Source organism: Notamacropus eugenii, chromosome 1 (genome assembly GCF_028372415.1).
Source record: "Notamacropus eugenii isolate mMacEug1 chromosome 1, mMacEug1.pri_v2, whole genome shotgun sequence".
NCBI classification, from domain to species: domain Eukaryota; kingdom Metazoa; phylum Chordata; class Mammalia; order Diprotodontia; family Macropodidae; genus Notamacropus; species Notamacropus eugenii.
The window spans coordinates 694,035,183-694,054,159 of NC_092872.1; the positions used below are offsets into that span (position 1 = coordinate 694,035,183).

The 18,977-nt window shown below is 41.2% G+C and overlaps 1 protein-coding gene across 3 annotated transcripts in view; it reads left to right on the plus strand.

Annotated features, from left to right (window-relative positions):
• Positions 1 to 18,977, plus strand: part of LOC140521206 (pyrethroid hydrolase Ces2e-like) — a 55,920-nt gene that overhangs the window by 29,465 nt on the left and 7,478 nt on the right. Inside the window, exons 1-11 of one of the 3 annotated variants that reach the window (XM_072635950.1) lie at positions 644 to 817; positions 3,971 to 4,175; positions 8,628 to 8,766; positions 10,542 to 10,675; positions 10,973 to 11,126; positions 13,077 to 13,181; positions 14,083 to 14,181; positions 14,834 to 14,974; positions 16,874 to 16,948; positions 17,565 to 17,712; positions 18,361 to 18,483. In XM_072635950.1, coding sequence (XP_072492051.1) covers positions 745 to 817; positions 3,971 to 4,175; positions 8,628 to 8,766; positions 10,542 to 10,675; positions 10,973 to 11,126; positions 13,077 to 13,181; positions 14,083 to 14,181; positions 14,834 to 14,974; positions 16,874 to 16,948; positions 17,565 to 17,712; positions 18,361 to 18,483 — 1,396 coding nt within the window. In that variant the 5' untranslated portion in view covers positions 644 to 744. Of the gene's footprint in view, positions 1 to 643; positions 818 to 3,970; positions 4,176 to 8,627; positions 8,767 to 10,541; positions 10,676 to 10,972; positions 11,127 to 13,076; positions 13,182 to 14,082; positions 14,182 to 14,833; positions 14,975 to 16,873; positions 16,949 to 17,564; positions 17,713 to 18,360; positions 18,484 to 18,977 lie in introns of those variants that run through there. The other 2 variants (XM_072635952.1, XM_072635953.1) reach the window with 2 other exon arrangements.

Below are 18,977 nucleotides of genomic sequence, written 5' to 3' on the forward strand. Positions count from 1 at the left end.
ATTTAAAAAATGAGTGTTAAATTCCCCCAGTAAGGGCAGGAATTAGGAAGGAGTGGGAGACTGTGAGGTAGCGAACTAATGAGTGGACTAGAGAAATTAGAGTATTTGGTTAATTGTAGATAACAATCACTTCTAGATGGATCTCTCTGGGGAGAGTGAACTTCAAAGAAGGAGAGGTTGCTGAGGACAGATGGCCTGGCTGGATTGGCTCATGAGGAGCATAGAGAGTGTTACATATGGACTCACAAAGACCTGAGTTGTAATTCTAATACTTATTAGCTGTGTGATCCTGGGAAAGTCACTAACTTCCTCAGTCTTATTTTTGTTGCGAGAACCTCATCAAGTAACATATATGCTTTGTTGTAAATAAATGCTATTAATATTATTATCTTCCTGATCCAACATATGAAGTGAAAGGCAAGGCATGAGATCAGCAGCTTGTAGTATCGAGAAGATAGCCAGGGATGATACATCTTTTAAGGAGGCGTCAGGAACAGCGAGTCCTTAGAAAGACATTTGTTAAACATTTACCAGCCTGTCTCTGCTAGGTGGGTGAACTTGCCAGTCTGCTTTTTAGGGATTCAGTCTAAATTCTCATGTCGAATACTTGCAGAGAAAATTTAAATAAGGAAATCAATTCAGAGGCCCTGGGCTTCTAGTTGCACTTTGACCCAGCTCATCCCAGATTAAAGCCCTGGCGTGAGGTCTGATTATGCATAATCAGAAGGCTGTGCAGAGAGAAAGATGTGGAAGAAGACTTCCATGCTTCCCAAGGTCTTGACTTTGGGGGTCCTGAGCCTCCTAATTCTAGCCCAAGGTAAGTAGCTCTGTTAGGATTACCCAGAATGGGGGATAATTTCGGAGGGAAGGTGGGAGAATATGAGGCTTGTGGGTTATTTTTCTCTTGTTGACCTCACTGACTGGTTGGAAGGGTTAGAGATGAGAGCTTATAGTTAGTTTTATTTCCCTGGGTACAGATCTGGGTTTGCTACTAAGAAACTGATGCCTTCTACACATGTTACACACAAAATTCCTCTATCAGTGGGATTCACTATGGAAAACAGCTATCTAATTTAACAACAATTTAAATGCCAAGCATTATGCTAGGCACCGAGGAATGCAAAGACAAAGGCCAAGCACTTCTTACTCTCAAGAAGCTTATAATGGAATAGACGAGTCAGTATATGCATAATATATAAAAATGAATATGGGATAGTTTGGGGAGGGAGGACACTAGTAGCTGGGGAGATCAAGGAAGGTTCAATGTAGAATGTAACATTTGAATGAAGCTTTCAAGGAAACCAGGGATTTTGAGAGTCAGAGATGAGAAGGGAGATGCAGTATTATGTGGGCTGTATAGCAAGCTCACCAATATGGTTAGATAGCTGAGTATGTGAAGGGGAGAATGTGGGAGGACATTGAAAGAAAGGAAGATTCTGAAGAGCATTAAATATATTTATTTAAATATATTATATTTAACCCCCAGATGCGTAATAGGAACCACTGAACCACTGAATTTTACCGAGTATGTGGATGTGACATGGCCAGATCTGGGCTTTAGGAATATCACTTTGGTCGCTGTATGGAGGATGTATTAGAATGCATAGAGGAATAAGACTATTGCTATAGTCCAGCTAAAAGATGCCAAGAGTCTGAACTAGGGTAATAGTTGTGTGAGGGGAGAGAAGGAGATGTTACAGAGGCAGAAATGACAAGATTTGTCAACTGAGTGAATTTATGGAATGAGTTCAAGTGAAGAGCTGAGGAAAGCATTGAGCTTGTGAACTTGTGGTATCTTCCATGTTAATAAGAAGAGGGGAGAATATGTGGAGAAAGATAATGAGTTCTGCTTTGAACATTTTTGGTTTGAGATGCCTTCAGGACATCCACTTCAAAATGTCTCATAGGCTGTTTGTGATGTGAGAATGAAGAGAAATTATGGCTGGGTGTGTAGAGCTTATAGACAATAGCATAGAGTTGATACTTGAATCCATAGGAGCTAATGAGGTCAACAAGGGAGAGTGTAGAGAGGAGAACAGGAGCCAAGGCAGAACCTTATTGTCTACCCAGATATGGCATGGATGATGAACGGAGGATAGAGACTGAGCAGAATCAGATAAGGAGGAGACTCAATGAAGAGCAATGAATTGTAGGATCATAGATTTAGAGCTGGAAGGGCCCTTAGGCTAACCCTCTCATTTTACAGATGAATAAACTGTGGTTCAGGGAAAGTAAATGACTTGACCAAGGTCACACAATGAGTAAGTTGCAGATCTGAACCTAGATTTTGCTGACTCCAAGGCCAGAACTCTTTGCACGGTGCCTTGATGACTTGATTCTTGATTTTTAGCCTCAGAAAATCCTATTGTCATAGAGAAGAAAACTCAAACTACATGAGTGGACCTATGTTTCAGTATATCCCTGTGTACTTTGCATTTATTTACAATTCTATTAGACAGAGAAGATTGATAGACTTCCAAAGGTGCTAGGCTGAGCTGTTAGCCCTTTATGTCTATTCTATAGACATTCCTGCTCCTTATTATTATGTTATATAATATTAAATATTATATTATTATATATAATATATTATTATTATATTTTTCCAGCTCCTCAACTGGGTCCACAAACTTCGTTTTAGAATATATATTTTAATAGGGTTCACATTACAGTTGTTTTCTCTGGCAAACCTATGCATTTGAAAACATGATTCTGAAAAAAGGTCCCTAGACTTTAACCGCAGAGCTCCATAACACAGAAAGTTTAAGACCCCTGATCTCGTAAGTCAGAGAGATGGTGTTACTATGGACCACAGAACTTGGGGCAGCCTGCTGCTTCCAGATCAAAGGATTTAGGACTTTAAGAGACTTTAAAGGTCATTAAGGTCAGTCGTTTCATTTTAGAGAAGAGGGAAATAGACCCAATGAAAGGAATTGATTTACAAAAATTCCTTTAGGCACTATGTGGGAAGGCTGAGATTCAAACTCTCATCCTCTGATCCCTGGTCCAGCACTCTGTCTATCCAACCTTAGCTCCTACTAATACTCTTTATATACTCCAACCAAGAGAACTACTCCATACTCCTCCCCTGCCATTTTCTTGGCCTGGCCCCTCTATCTTTCTTCCTTTGCTCATGTCTCTTCCCTTCCAGTCCATCCTAAAGTGATATTTTCCCATGTCTAGGAGAGAAACATTTGGAGGACAATTCCATTTGATTGTCTTTTTTAAATATTTAGCTCAGGTGCCACTTCCTTCAGAAATTTTCCTGGTCATCTTTAGATTCCTTCCAAACTCCCCATGCTTTTATTGATAGATTCTGTTTTTATATGACCTTCATCCCTAAATATATTCCTCCTTCCTCTAGAACCATTCCTTATAACAAAACATTAGAAAGAGAGGAAAATCAGTCTAATCAAGCTAATCAATACATCAGCTGTGTCTGATGGTATATCCTAAGTTCTGCACACATGATTAGCTTCCCACCTCTGCAAAGAAGGGAGCCTCATTAGATTTTTCTAGTACTATTCATGGACCTTTTCTTTGCAATTATTTTGTTTTTCCCTTGCATTCTCAGTTTTTTTGAGATGAGGGTGGAGAGGGAGGTGAGGAGGTAAGGGTATACATCTTTTTCCCTTACTAGAATGCAAATCCCCAGATCAGGGCCAGTATAATTTTTTTTTTTTTACCATTTTTTCCCCCTGACTTAGAGCTGAGGGCCTTGCCTCAAGCAAGTGCTAATTAGATGTTTGTTTAATTGGATAATTTTGTTAGACTCTGGCACTGATTTTAGCTTTGTGCCTTCTTAAGTTAGGTTGGGAGTGAAATTCCTGGGGAGCAGTAGATTGACTGGGACTCCCAAAGGTGGACAGTTCCTGAGGCAGTACCAGTGCTATCTAAAAATGAAATGACCCATCTTTGGAATCTGGTCCTCTATCTGTCTATCCCTGAGAATTTCCTTTGCTTTTGCTCACAGGGCACAAGGCTGATGACCTCATCAGGACCACTGAGTCTGGGCAGATCCAAGGGACTCACGTCAGCATCAAGGGGATTGACAAAGATGTCAATGTTTTCCTGGGAGTCCCCTTTGCCAGACCCCCCATTGGAACACTGAGGTTTTCTCCTCCACAACCACCAGAACCATGGAGTGATGTGAGAAATGCAACTTCTCACCCACCCATGTAAGCAGCTTTCTCAATATTTCTCTTATCAGATGGGCCCAGGGGCACAATCCTGTCTTATCCAAACTTTATATCTCCCCCAGTGCCTAGAGCAGGGGTGGGGAACCTGTAGCCTTATGGCCACATGTGGCCCTCTAGGTCCTCAAGTGTGGCCCTTTGACTGAATCCAAACTTCACAGAACAAATCCTCCTCATAAAAGGATTTGTTCTGCAAAACTTAAACTTAGTCAGAAGGCTGCACTCAAGGACCTATAAGGACACATGTGGCCTCAGGGCCATAGAGCATAGTTCTCAGTAGACGTTTGATAACTCTTTCTTTCTTCCTTTCTTATTTTCTTTGTTTGTTTCTTTCTGGCAATCAGGGTTGTGTGTTGACCTGAAAGTTTGGTTAAAAAAGGCAAAGAGGCTGAATTCATATTTCATGGAGCCAGAAGGAAATCTCTGACTGACTGTTACAGGAATGACTAGGATTAAATCTGTTTTAGGATAATGCAAGGGTGTCTGCATCCCTCAGATTTATGGTCTTTATGTGTTTAACTACACTATGAGAAAGGAATCTTCTTAACTGAATAGATTGTATATACAATAAGAGTTGACAAAGTGTCAATTGAAATTACAACCCAGGATATCTGTATTTTCTGTACCATTAATATGTTATAACATAGTATATGACCACAAAATATTAAGATACAGAAAAAGCCCCATTATTCAAGACAGTATTTTGGGTTAAGGGTCTCACAAAGTATGCTAAGTGAGCCCCATCTGGCCTTGTTGACATAAGAAGAGGTATTCTCTGAGTTTACTTCAGAGAACAAAGACTGTTAGGTCCAGTCTCTTCTTCTGATTGATTAATTCAAGCTCTGGCCCTTATTAAAGTCCAAAATGATATTAAATATTATCGAGTGACTTCCTTAGGGTCACACAGCTAGTAAGCAACAAATGTCTGAGGCTGGATTTGAACTCAAGTCCTCCTGACTCCAGGGCTCTGTCCACTGCACCACCTAGCTGCCCTTGATACTTATTTCTTAAAGGAATAAATGTCTCTTTCTCTCTAGGGCTATGTAGTTTCAAAGAATTGCTTAATGATAAATGTCTACATTTATATAGGATGTTAGATCTTCAGAATAGTGCTGTGAGGTAGGTAGTGCCCATATTACTATAGAGAGAAAAACTAAAGCCAAAAGAGATTAAATGGCTCATCTGAAGTCACAAAGCTAATAGGAAGAGGTCATAGAGGTCATCCAATTGAACCTTTGTGTGTGTGTGTGTGTGTTTTTAAAAGATTTAAGGATGCTTTCTTTTTATATATATGTTACTGTTCCTCATGTACACACACTCCTTCCCACCTTCTAATTACCGTGAGACAAAGGTCTTTGTAACAAAGGCCATCCAATGGACTGTGGAGCTCATGTCTTACAGCATATGCAACATTCTGCACCCCTAGCCCCCTACTCCTCACTGAGGACAGGCAAATTTCATCATCTGTTTTTTGGAACTAGTGTTATTTACAATATTGAATCTGAGTTCAGCTACCTTCCTGGATGTTTCGATTTGCATCACCATTGCTATAATCCTGATTCTTTTCACTTCCCCCTGGAGAAGCTCATACTATCCAGCATTCTCTGAAATTTTCCCTCATCATTTCTTACAGAATAATAATATTCTGTTCCATTCACAGAACACAATTAGCCCAAGTATTCTATGGTTGATGGGAATCAGTCTGGCTTCCATGTTTTTGCTACTACTAAATCAAATGCCACTAGCAATTTCCTGGTATGTACAGAGTATCCCAAAGGTTTAAGTATCTTTTAAGCTTTAATACATCCTGAATGCCAGATCTCTCTTTTTACAGCCGAGGAACCTGAAGCCAAGACAAGTAACTTATTCAAGGTTGGCTCAAATGTAGGCTTCTAATATCACGTCTGTTGTGTTGAAAAAGAAAATAGTAACTATCATTTATATAGTGTTTCAAGATTTGCAAAGAGCTTTCCACATATTCATTCATTTGGACTTTCCACTCTATTCCTCTGCCATCCTATAATTGTTCATACTAATAATTCTAGGAGACTCATCGTATCATAGAGGGAGCTGGGAGGAACCTTAGAGATTATTTAGTTTAACTCTTTCGGGAGTAAACTGAGGCCCATTGAGATCATATAAGTACTAAGTGGGCAGAGCCAAGGTTTAAAACCAGGTACTCTGACCTCTGCTAATAACAACAGCTAGCATTTATATGATGCTTTAAAGTTAGCAGGGAGCTTTACAGATATTATCTTAGCTGATCCTCTCCCAAGCTCTTGGAGGTTGGTGTTATTATTCCCATTTTATACATAAGGAAACAGAGTCAGAAGAGGTTAAGTGACTTGCCTGGGATCACACAGCTAATAAGTGTCTGAGGCTGGACTTGAACTCAAGTACTACTGCCTCTAGATTCAAAACTCTTACCACTGAGTTGCCTAGTTACTTATTTCTACTTTGTCCCACAGAACTATTTTAGGAGGAAGAAAGTGCTGCTTTGTATATCACATGGGTACCAAACTCACATGTTGAACCTTATTCTGCACAATTAATTTAATAACAGTTTCTGGCAGTTCTCAAAGTTTGATCTGGGCACCCTTTCAGATGGTCTGCAAGACAGAAAATATTTTCAAAATAATGCTAAGATATTTTCATTTCCAGTATGATAAATACCGATAGATATGCTCACATAAACAAATGCTTTTTTGGGGAGGTCCTTAATAATTTTTAATAGTATAATGGGGTCCTGACTCAAAAAACTTTGAGAGTCACTGTTCTAGGAGAACAGAGACAGAATTACAAGAGGGGCCAAAAAGTGTAGCAGAAAGGATCCTGCCTGGATGTAAGACAAGTCCGAAAGATTAATGATGGAAAATGCTATCCACATCCAGAGAAAAATCTTGAATCTGGATGCAGATTGAAGCATGCTATTTGCTCTTTTTTTTTTTTGGTTTCTTCTTTCTTGTGGTTCCTCCCATTGGTTCTAATTCTTTTTAAAACATGACTAATGTGAAAATATGTTGAATATGAATGTATACGTACAGCCTATATCAGATTAGATGCCATCTTGGGGAGAGGGGAGGAAAGAGAGGGGGAGAAAATTTAGAACTCAAAATCTTATGGAAGTGAATGTTGAAAATGAAAAATAAATACATAAAAAAAAGAATCCTGCTTGGGAGCTACAAGAACTGATTCTGTTTTCCTAATTCCAGGATCAGAGCTGTATCCACTGTGCCACCTAGATGCCTCAAAGGAAAGCATTTAGCAAACTTTTTTTTTGCTGTTTTTACTTTTTAAATTCATTTATTTATTTTTAGGTTTCAACATTCATTCCCACAAGATTTTGAGTTTTCTCCCCATCTCTCCCAGCCCCCCACCCCAAGACACTGGGTATTCTGATTACCAGTCCCCCAATTTGCCCTCCCTTCTATCATACCCCTCCCTTCCCTTATCCCTATCCTTTTTCTTTTTTGGTAGGGCAAGATAGATTTCTATATCCCATTGCCTGTATTTCTTATTTCCCAGTTGCATGCAAAAACAATTCTCAATATTCTTTCCCAAAACTTTGAGTTCCATCTTCTTTCCCTTCCTTCCTTCCCACATATCCCTACTGAGAAGGCAAGCAATTCAATATAGGCTATACATGTGTGGCTATGCAAAAGACTTCCATAATAGTCATGTTGTGAAAGACTAACTATATTTCCCTCCATCCTATTCTGCCCCCATTTATTCTATTCTCTTTTGATCTTGTCTCTCCCCAAAAGTATATCCTTTTAATTACTCCCTCCTCCCATTTGCCCTCCCTTTTATCATCCCCCACACCTCGCTTATCCCCTTCTCACCTTCTTTCCTGTAGTGTAAGATAGATTTTCATACCAAATTGAGTGTGCATGTTATTTCCTTCCTTAAGCCAAATGTGATGAGAGTAAGCTTCACTTTTTCCCTCTCACCTCTCCCTTTTCCTCTCCACTGAAAAGGCTTTTTCTTGCCTCTTTTATGAGAGACAATTTGCCCCATCCCATCTCTCCCTTTCTCCCAATATATTCCTCTCTCATCACTTAATTTTTTTTGGATATTATCCATTCCTATTCAACTCACCCTGTGCCCTCTGTCTATAGATATGTATATAATCCTTCCAAATACCCAAATACTGAGAAAATTTGCCAGAGTTACAAATATTATCTCTCCATGTAGGAATGTGAACAGTTCAACTTTAGTAAGTCCCTTATGATTTCTCTTTCCTGTTTACCTTTTCATGCTTCTCTTGATTCTTGTGTTTGAAAGTCAAATTTTCTATTCAGCTCTGGTCTTTTCATCAAGAATGTTTGAAAGTCCTCTGTCTCATTGAATGACCATTTTTTCTCCTGAAGTATTATGCTCAGTTTTGCTGGGAGGGTGATTCTTGGTTTTCATCCTTGCTGTTTTGTTCTCCAGGTGTCTGCAGGATATCGTTATTCTAAAAAAGCTGATGAAGTTCATGAAAATAAATACCCCTACTACTGCCAATTCTGAAGACTGTTTGTACCTCAGTATCTATGTTCCTGACCACACAGAGGAGGGGGCCAAATTGCCAGTAAGCCAAATCTCTGTAATTTTCACAGCCAGGGATGAGAATCCTAGTGCATCAGAACTGAGTGGCACCTTGGAGGTCACTTCTTCCCACCAGGGAGCAAGCATCCTCTCTAATTATCTCTGACAAGTCATCTAGCCTTCCCTGAAGTTGTCCAAGCCAGGGAGCTTGCTTCTCAAGACAATCTGATCCACCCTTGGGCAGTCTCTCACATTGTTAGCAAGTGTTTGCTTATATCAGGCTGAAATATGCCTTATAACCTCAGGGAGTGGGTTCTGTGATCTGGAACAGTATCAATTTTCTCTAAAGGCTATTACTGCTGGAGAAAAGCATTGATGGCCTTTAAAACATTTCTTGATCCTGTCTAGACCTATCATTTCATTGCTGTAGGAAGTTTCACTAAGAGAAAACTCCTGGTGATGAAGATAGGCACCTCGTCTGTAATGTAGAGTCTTGCTGGTGTCCTGAGATGCTAGGTAATTGATGTGTGGTCACGAGGGCTAGTAGGTGGGATGGGCATTGGTGCTTTTGTAGACTGTATCCACTTGCTTTGTTTCCCCACCTGGAGACATTAGGGAACTCACCACATAGTCAATTGGAACAAGATCCAGATTACCTCTACATGGTCTATGATCTTTCCGGAGCACTTCTTTTACAGAGCATCACAGCTCTTTCAGAAACAGGCTCCACAGTTTCTCCATGTCTAGAAATTGCATTAGCTTAATGTATCAGTTGTCATTATGTAAATGTCAGAAAGAGGACTTGAACCCAGTTCTTTCTGATTCCAAAGTCATGCCTCTCCCATTTACACTAATCTTCCTCTCTTAAGATAAACAATAATAAAGTGTTAAGATAAACACAACTAAACAAAGCTGCTCAAATGTCAGCTCCTCCATGAAACCTTCTCCGAATCTCAATAAACCAGCATTCAGTTGAACAATTTTTTCTCTCTGGTTATAGTTTCCTAATGGCAGGTTTCCCCCACAGAACTCACTGTGAACTTCTATGCTGGAGTTAGGGTATCCTAAGCTCATGTAATAATGCAAGAGTTTGGTGTCAGTGATGTAAGACCCACCCCCGCTCCCCAATCCAGTGTATATGCATAAGTGGTTGACAGATGGTAACACCACCATGTGTTCTGGGGGAAACAAAAGTCCTTATGGAAGGACAGATAATAAGAGTAAAAGGGGCTGGCAAGTGTACTAGAACAGAGTAAGCACAGGCTTGGCCACTGGAAATGGGTTTTCATCGACTGATCCTTTTTGTCTTTGCAAAGTGAGTAGCCTGTAAGAACCAATGAAAGACACAGCCTCTGTTGGTGATCTGTTCTGCTTGCTTAAAACTTGACTTTGAGAATAGTTAATGTTGCATAGAAAAGTCCTGTGAACACTGATGAATTATTGCTTATGGTGTCTGTATTTCTTAGAATCTATCCAGGGAGTCCTGCCACCATTTCCCATTCCCCAGGGAACAAAGATCCTTTAGAAGAGGCTGGTTTTGCTCTGTGTGTATCTTTGTCAACAGGTGGATCCTAGGGAGCTGATTTGTGCCAGGAAGATTGCAAATGGCATCTTTATCTGAGAGTAGTTCTGATATGTATCCTTTCTCTTCTTGATGTACAATATTTTAAGGAGATGTAAATTGACTCACATTTAGTGCTACTTTATCGTGGGACACCAAAGAATAGGATACAGAATTTTCCTGTTGAGCAAGGGAGTGGCAAAGCCATACTGGTTGGAATTTGTTTCTGTAAGGAAGATCATGTCTGGTCCCTGCAGGTGATGGTGTGGATCCATGGCGGTGGTCTTTTTTTTGGCTCTGCTTCCATGTATGATGGTTCGATACTGTCTGCCACCCAGAATGTGATAGTGGTCACCATCCAGTACAGGCTGGGCATCCTTGGATTCTTCAGGTGAGATTTGCCCCCAATGAAATGTGAGACATTTGTCCTGATGTGATCCTAGCTTTCTTGTCATCCTTTGTCTCCCCCACAAGCTAAACCTATAATAGTAGAAAAAGCACTGGATTTGTAGCCACAGAATCCAAGTTCAAATTATGGCTGTGGTGCTTTTGATGTATGTGACTTCTGTCAAGTCACTATTTGAGCCTCAGATTCCTCATTTACAAAATGAACGAGCTGGATTGTGATTATATGAACCTGGTACTATTCTTCAGTATTCTCCAACATTGTCTAACATCTGGCTTTCAGCACTGGGGATGAGCATGCGCCTGGCAACTGGGGTTACCTGGATCAGGTGGCTGCCCTGAGGTGGGTCCGGAAGAACATTGCCCACTTTGGAGGAGATCCTGGCCGTGTGACCATCTTTGGCGAGTCTGCTGGGGGAACAAGTGTTTCCTCACATGTAGGTGATAAAGACATGATCTCAGTTTGGAAAGAGGATTCCTGTAGCCAAATCCAAGATACAATCATGTGAAACTGAGTTTTTCTTACCTCTTCTCTTATCCTTCCCCCTTTCAGAACCATTGGGGCTGCTGACTGCTTTCTCTAAAGCTGGCACCTGCTCTTGCCTTCATTTGGAGATGTCGCTATACTCTAATGCCCTAGTCCCAAATGATTATCTAGGCCCAAGGGTGGAGTGGACTCACACCCTTCTTCCTCTTACTTCATCTAAGATAGGAAATGCATTTTAAAAAATTTACCAACAACAAAGGGGAAAAGGTAAAAAGAAAAAGAACGAAAGTCACAATGATAATAACCCCTCTTGGATGCTTTGGGGCTCTCTAGTTTCATTATCATGGATGCTCTTCTTAATCTTAATCGGAGCCTTTCTGTAGCTGAAGAAGTCATTACTGCCCCCAATCTGGCTAGGACCATAGACATAAGATTCATGCATAGGCCTATAATCAGAGCTTTTCCAGATGACTTGGATCTAGGAGAAGCTTTCATGCCACCAATGTAATAATGATAGATGGTGTTTGTATAGATAGTACCTGAAGATTTGCAAAGTCCTTTATATGTGGGAGCTCATTTGACTTTCATAACAGCATGAGATATTACCATTTTGTAGATGAAAGTGCCATTACTAAGAGAGATTAATCAACTTTTCCAGGGTCTTTCACATGGAAAGTGTCAGAGGCAAGATTCAATTTCCATCCCCTTCTCACTCCTAATCCAACATTCTGTCCACTTACACATATGGTGTCAAACTCAAATTGAAATGATGACCACTAATCCATATATAAGGATCCTTATTGACTTAGTTTTTAAATGCAATGTTCTCTATATTTTATTATATCTTTATTTATTTTGTAAAATATTTGCTAACTAACTTTTTTTTGGGGGGGGCGGGAAGCAATCGGGGATAAGTGACTTGCCCAGGGTCATACAGCTAGTAAGTTTCTGAGGTTGGATTTGAATTCAGGTCTTCCTGACTCCAGGGCCTAACTCCATCCACTGCTCGAGCTAGCTGGCCCTCCCAATTACATTTCAATCTGGTTCTGCCACACTCGGGAGTGTTCCAGGCCACAGCTGGTCCTCTGAGCAGTGCACTTGACTTGTCTGACATGACTTACCTATGCCCTCCTGACACAGGGGCAAAGCTATGTTGAGGCATCAAAGGAGGGATAGTGATGAGGAGGATGATAATAGCTGACAGGAGGCAACATGATAGAGGATTGGGGGTCAGAGGACCTGGGTTCAAATCCTGCCTCTGCAGCTTACTAGCTCTGTGGTCCTAAACAAATCCTAGCCTTGCTTTCCTCATGATTAGATTGTAAACCCCTGGATGGCAGGATGTGTCTTACTTTTGTTTCTCTATTTCAGGTATTAAACTCAGTGCTTAACACATAGTCAGCACTTAAAACAGATTTTTAAAACTCCCTCATCTATCAGATGAGAAGCATGGACTTGGATGGCTCCTAAAGTCTCTCCTAGCTGTAAATCTGTGATCTTGACAAGGCATGTTCTGCAGTGGACTTTACACCAATTATCTCATTTTAAAGTTCACAAAAGCTCAGGGAAGTAGTTAGGGCAAGGTATATGAATACCAAGATACAGCGAATGGGCTTTTCATGTTATCTTGCCCAGGGAGGCCTGAGCAGCATCCAGAACTAACTAGGCCCCATTTGTATTTTAATGAGGATTCAGGCCTGAATGTGCCAAAGGGACCAAAGGCCAGGGTCCCCTAGAGAGGTCCCCTAGAGGTCCTTTATGGTTAGCTTAGGTCTGTTGCAGGGTAAATATCAGCTCTGGTTTTCAGACTCACAGTCTTCTCTGTCTCTGCTGAGCCAGGAGTGTCTGGGCCTTCCCATGACTGCTCCCACCTCTCCTTTGCTGTGCTTTACTCCCTCAGGTTCTGTCCCCCATGTCCAAAGGCTTGTTCCACAGAGCAATCATGCAGAGTGGTGTGGCCATCCTCCCTGGCTTGATGTCTTCCAGCTCAGAATCAATTATAAATGTAAGTTCCTTGTTCTTTGGTCACTGTAATCACTCTTATACTTCCTTAGGCTTATTGGCCTCCCACTCCCATGGCCTGGTGTCCCATTTACTTTCTGGCTCTTCTGGGCTATAAGAAGGTACATTGGAATGTCAGTGAATGTTCAAGCTGAAAGTTACCATAGATATCATCTATGATGATATCATTTTACAGAAGAGGAAACTGAGGCACAGAGAGGGAGGATTTAGTTCCTGGCTCTGCTTCTTCCTTGCTTGTGATTTTAGGCAAGGCATTTCCTTCTTGGGGCCTCAGTTTCTTCCTCTGTAAAAGTGGGTATGATTAGATGGTTTGTGAAGTCCCTTCTAGCTCCAAATTCTACTTTCTGATATCCCCAGAAGTACAACAAGAGTTCCTCGAGGCGGCCCAGGTACAGGTTAGATGAAATGATCTGTGAGGTCCCTTCTTCCTCTCTGGTGTGGCTTGTCATTGTGTGGCTTGGCCAAGGTCACACAATCAGTTGCTGACTGAGCTGGAACCAGAACTGAGGTCTCTGAACCAATGTCAGGGTTCTTTCAACATACCAGATGCCATCATGTGTCCTTTAGAGATATTTAGGTCTTTTCTCCCTGAGTAAATGATAAACTCTTTGGGAGTAGGGATTGTGTCCTTGTAACCTGCCCCTGCCCATCCCCATCCCCACTGGCTAGCATCAAGCCCTGTACAAAGTTGGCTCATGATTGGGGGACTCACCCCCTTAGATGACAGATTCCAGCTTGGCGTCCTCCTTACCATTGCTCCATCATTACCTATAGAAATGATTCTTTGCTAGTTTGCTACTGAATATACTAGAATTCTTTCATTAGGGTGTAGGCTGAGGATTCAGTTATGAGCATGCTAATTCTTTCTGGTTTCTTCTTTGTAGCACATTGCCAATCTGTCTGCTTGTGAGAATTGTAGTTCGGCCACCATAGTTGAGTGCTTAAGAAACAGAACTGAAAGGGAGATCCTGGCCATTAGCAAGGTATGTAAGCTGAGACTGAAGGATTCCCGAGTGAGAACTGCCATATCAACCTAGGGCAGGGGCTGGATACCCATTCTTGACACTTTCTTCACTCCCTCCTTTGGTGGGGAAAGAGGAAAGAATCTTGAGAAGGTCGCTAGTTCTTTGGGTCTCAATTTTCTCCTGTATAAAATGGGGAACTTGAACTTAATGGTTTCTAAGGGTCCTTCCAAGGTCTTTTCCAGCTTTAACATTTTTACTTTCTAGGATCCTTTCCAATCCCAGCATTCCATGCTTTAAACATTTGGTGTCCTTAGGCACCTTCCAGCACTGGACATCCTACGTTCTATGCCCCAGTTCTAATGTTCTCTAATTTTTTGTTCTAAGGGTCTTTCCTATTTTAATATTCTGTTCTAATGCCCCTCCCCACTTTAATATCTTATAGTTCCATGAGTTTACGGGTTTTATCAATGGGGTTGTGGAGTACCATGATGGGATTTTGTCTCAGAAATACGTATACTCATGTGAAGGGCAGATGAGATGGAATTGAGAAGACAAGAAGCTATTGCAATAGGGCAGAATGGCAGTAAAGAAGTAATGAACTGGGGAAGGGATATGTGGGATGAACATTGTGGAGAGACACTAGTCTTTTTTTTCTGCTTTTTTTCTTTAGACTTTCAGGATAATCCCTGGTGTGGTTGATGGCCAGTTCTTTCCCACGCATCCTGAAGATGTCTTGGTTTCTGGAAAGTTCCACCATGTCCCCAGCATCATCGGTGTCAACAACCATGAATATGGTTGGTTAATTCCTGTGGTAAGACCCTTGATTTTTCTACCATCAATTCTCCTGCATAAGTGAAATGGGCCAACAGGATAAGCTATACATACCTTTTCGGAATTTTGGTATTTTTCATCTCTAAAGAGTAACAGAATTTCAGAGTTGGAGGCCAATCCGGAGCTGAATTTCTATGGCATGCATCACAAGTGGGTGTCTAGCCTTTATTTGAAAACATCCAAGGAGAGGAAACCTGCTATCTCCTGCAACCTCCTATTCCACTTTTAAACACTCTAGCTGTTCAATGGGTATTATTCCATCAAGTCCCTTTTAACTTCTGCTCATTGTTGCTCCACATTCTGCTCTCTGGTCACACAGAACAAGTTTTTTTCCTTCCAAATTCCCTCTTCCACATGACAGCCCAGAAAATACTTAGGCAGTTACTATGTCTGTCTCTGTCCACCCTTCCACACCCTACCCAATTTTCTTCTCTAGGCTAAATATCCTTGGTACCTTTAACCAATCCCCCATATGGGATGAATTGAAGCCCTTTGTCATCCTAGTTATACTCCCCAAGGTACTCTCCAAACACTCTCCAACAATGTAGTGCTCAGAACTGAACACAGTATTCTATGTGTGGTATGACCAGGGCAGGGTACAAAGGAATTATCATCTCCTTAATCTTGGAAGCTCTGACTTTCTTAGTGCAACTCAAGATCACATTGCATTTTTTTCATGGCATATTACAGTATGGAATTATAATAAACTTGTGATCTATCTGTCCCCCCAGATCTTTTTAAAAAAAAATGCTGTCTAACCATACCTCCCTCATCTTGTAATTGCCAAATCAATTTTTCCTGAGCCCAAGTGTATGATTTTGCATTTGTCCCCATGAAATGTAGTCTTCTTAAATTTGGTCCAGTGCCCTGAGCCATTAAGATCCTTTGACAGCTTGACTCCTCACTCATATCCCTCTTCACTCTATGGCATTTGCGAATTAGATATGTCTACTATCTTTGCCTTTAGCAAATTTGCCCTGTTCCAGGCTTCCCTAGAAGAGTCAGAGGTGACTCCTCCAAACCCAACTTTCCAAGAACTGGATAACTAATTTTACCTACAGATTTCATCAGAGAGGCCTAAGACAGTTCTGGTTGCCTTTGGCTAAAGTATTCTCTGCAAGTTTCTGTATCTTAAAGGCACACTAATACCAGCTCACATTGACACAATACTATAGTTTATATAACAAAACAAAACAAAAATTGTCTTCAGTGTAGAAGGTACTTGATGAGGTAGAGGCCACAAAGACAATCATCCCCATTTTTGCAGATGAGAGAAATGAGGTTCAAGGGAAAGAAACAATTGTCCTACAGCAAGTCAGTGATAAAGATGAACGTAGAACTCAGGCCTCCTAACTTCAGGCCAAATCTCCTTCCTAAAGGACTGCAGTTCTTTAGAAGTGAAGGTCATTGAGTCTATGGGGATATTAGACATACCATTAACATTGAGGTAACTATACATCCTTGGACTATCTGAAGGATTCATGCTAGGTTGCTTTTTGTGCCCATGTGGGTTACATTGAACTATTTGCATGGGTCAGATGAAGAAAATTCTGTATGTTTCATTTTTAGTGTGATAGAGCACTGTGAGTATTTGGCATTATTGTGTATATATTGGGCATTATACAATCTGCCCTAAGCCTTGCTTGGTGTGTCCTGAGCATTGTCCAGTATGAGCTGGGCCATGTTCAGTAAACACTGGATATTGCATCGTAGGCCTGATGTTATTTGGTGTGTGCTAGGTATTATTTGGGAATGATTAAACAAATCCATGGGGATGGAGTTAGCATAAAGGGCAAAATGGCTTCCTTGGATCAAAGTAGTTTTAAAATGTGTAAACTTCTCCAAGTGTACTCATGATGTGGCTTTTATCTCTCTGTAGAGTGTAGGAATGTCTAAATTCAAAGAAGAGATGACCAGAGAAGACATCAAAGAAATATTGCTAAACCCATTCATGGTAAGATATATAAAGGCAAACTCCTTTTCTTACTTTCTTCTTTCATAGTCCTAGACTCATAGGTTCATGGAGTTGGAAGGAACTCATAAAGACCATCTATAACAATAATAATAATAAATAATAGCTAATATGTATATGTAATTCTTTAAAGTTGCAAAGTGACTTACAAATTTATTTAATTTGACTCTTACAATGATCCTGGGAGGTAGGTGCTATTATGGTCCTCATTTTGCTGATGAAGAAAGTGAGGTTAAGCGATTTCCTCAGGGTCACACAGCTAGTAAGAGTCTGAGGCTAGATTAAAATTCAATTGTTCCTGGCTCCAGGTCCTGTGCTCTAGTGTCTATGCCATTTGCCCTGGTCTTATCCCTTCCCCAGGTCCAAATACCTTCTCTGCCATCTCCAACAAGCAGTTACCTAATATATTCTTGAATAGCTGAACCCCAGAAGAATAGGCTTTGGGGGGTGGTAGTGGATTCTGATGGGACCCAGGTCTCACAAACAATAGACTGTGTGGGCTCATCCCTTATGATCAATAGACCTAAATTCCTCAAACAATTCAGCCCCAAGTAAAATCTTTTTTCTCTTAACATTTCTCTTGCTGGGTCTCCTTTAGAGAATCCCACCTGCAATTGTATATTTAATGATGGACGAGTATTTAGGGAATATTGAGGATCCCAGAGAACTTCGAGCTCAATTCCAGGAGATGATGGGGGACTTAGTCTTTGTTATTCCTGCCCTCAAAGTGGCCAAATATCAACAGAGTGAGTATGGCTTTGATCCTCTACAGGAACAGTAGTGGAAGGCCTCATCTCAGTGGTAACGTGTCTCACCTGCACACTCGCACAGAAAGAGATTTTCTGCCCTTGGCTTTAGCATGGTAACCTTCAGACCAGCTGAACACCCTCAATCGCCTTCCTTCTCCTGCCCTCCCTATTCTTCCCATCTCTGGGCAGGTTGTGTTTAGTAGATATTGCCAACAAAATTAACAATAATGGTTACCCACATTTCTATGGCGCTTTATGGTTACCAAGTTTTTCATGGGCATTATCCTTCTGGATTCTCATAAGAGCCCTATGAGGATACTAGGTGAGGGATTCTCTCCATTTTACAGTTGAAAACTCAGCCTCAGAGAAGTAAAAGGATTCCCCCCAAGTCTTGCAGTCAGTCAGCAGCAGGGCCAGAATTCCAACCCAGGTCCTGTTACACCAGACCCCAGCGCTTGTCCTGTCTCACAGCATCACTGTCAGACAGTATTTGTTAAGGGACTGCCCTCCGGGATCTTTCTGTTAAATGGCTAGCTGTCATCACCCCCCACCCCAAAGGAGGAAATTAGGTTGCGGCCCTTGGCATGTGGCCCCTCCTGGGGTTCAGCGTGTTAATAACTACAGACATTTCTTGTGTTTGCCCAGGTCCCAGCTCCCCAGTCTACTTTTATGAATTTCAGCACCGCCCAAGTATCTTTAAGGACCTCAGGCCAGATTTTGTGAAGGCAGACCATGGTGATGAGCTACGCTTTGTCTTTGGAGCAACTTGTAAGCAGTGGAGCCTGTGATTGGAGGAGATGGGGGTTTGAGAAGGGGCAGAATCCCTGGGGCTATGGGTTATCATCCCTCCAACATATATCAACTTATTTAATCCTCACAGCTGCCCTGTGAGGGTGGTGAATATGTGTAGGATGATCACCCGCAGGTTGGAAGGAGGAAACTGAGATTTGGAGAAAGGGAAATGACTCATCAAAAGTCACAAGCTAATAATAATACTATTAACAGCAGACATTTTTATAGGGTGTACAGGTTTACAAATGACTTTATACATATTATCTTATTTGATCCTCTCGACAACCTATGAGGTAGGAGCTATTACTATCACCATTTTATAACTTAGGAAACAAGGCAAGCAGAGGTGAAGTGACTTGCCCAAGGTCCCTCAGCCAAATGTTAGAATTGGGATTTCATTCCATGTGGGCTGTCCCCCAAGTCTAAGGGGTACAATGAAGCACTAAACACGAAACCAGGCTGGCCCTGCT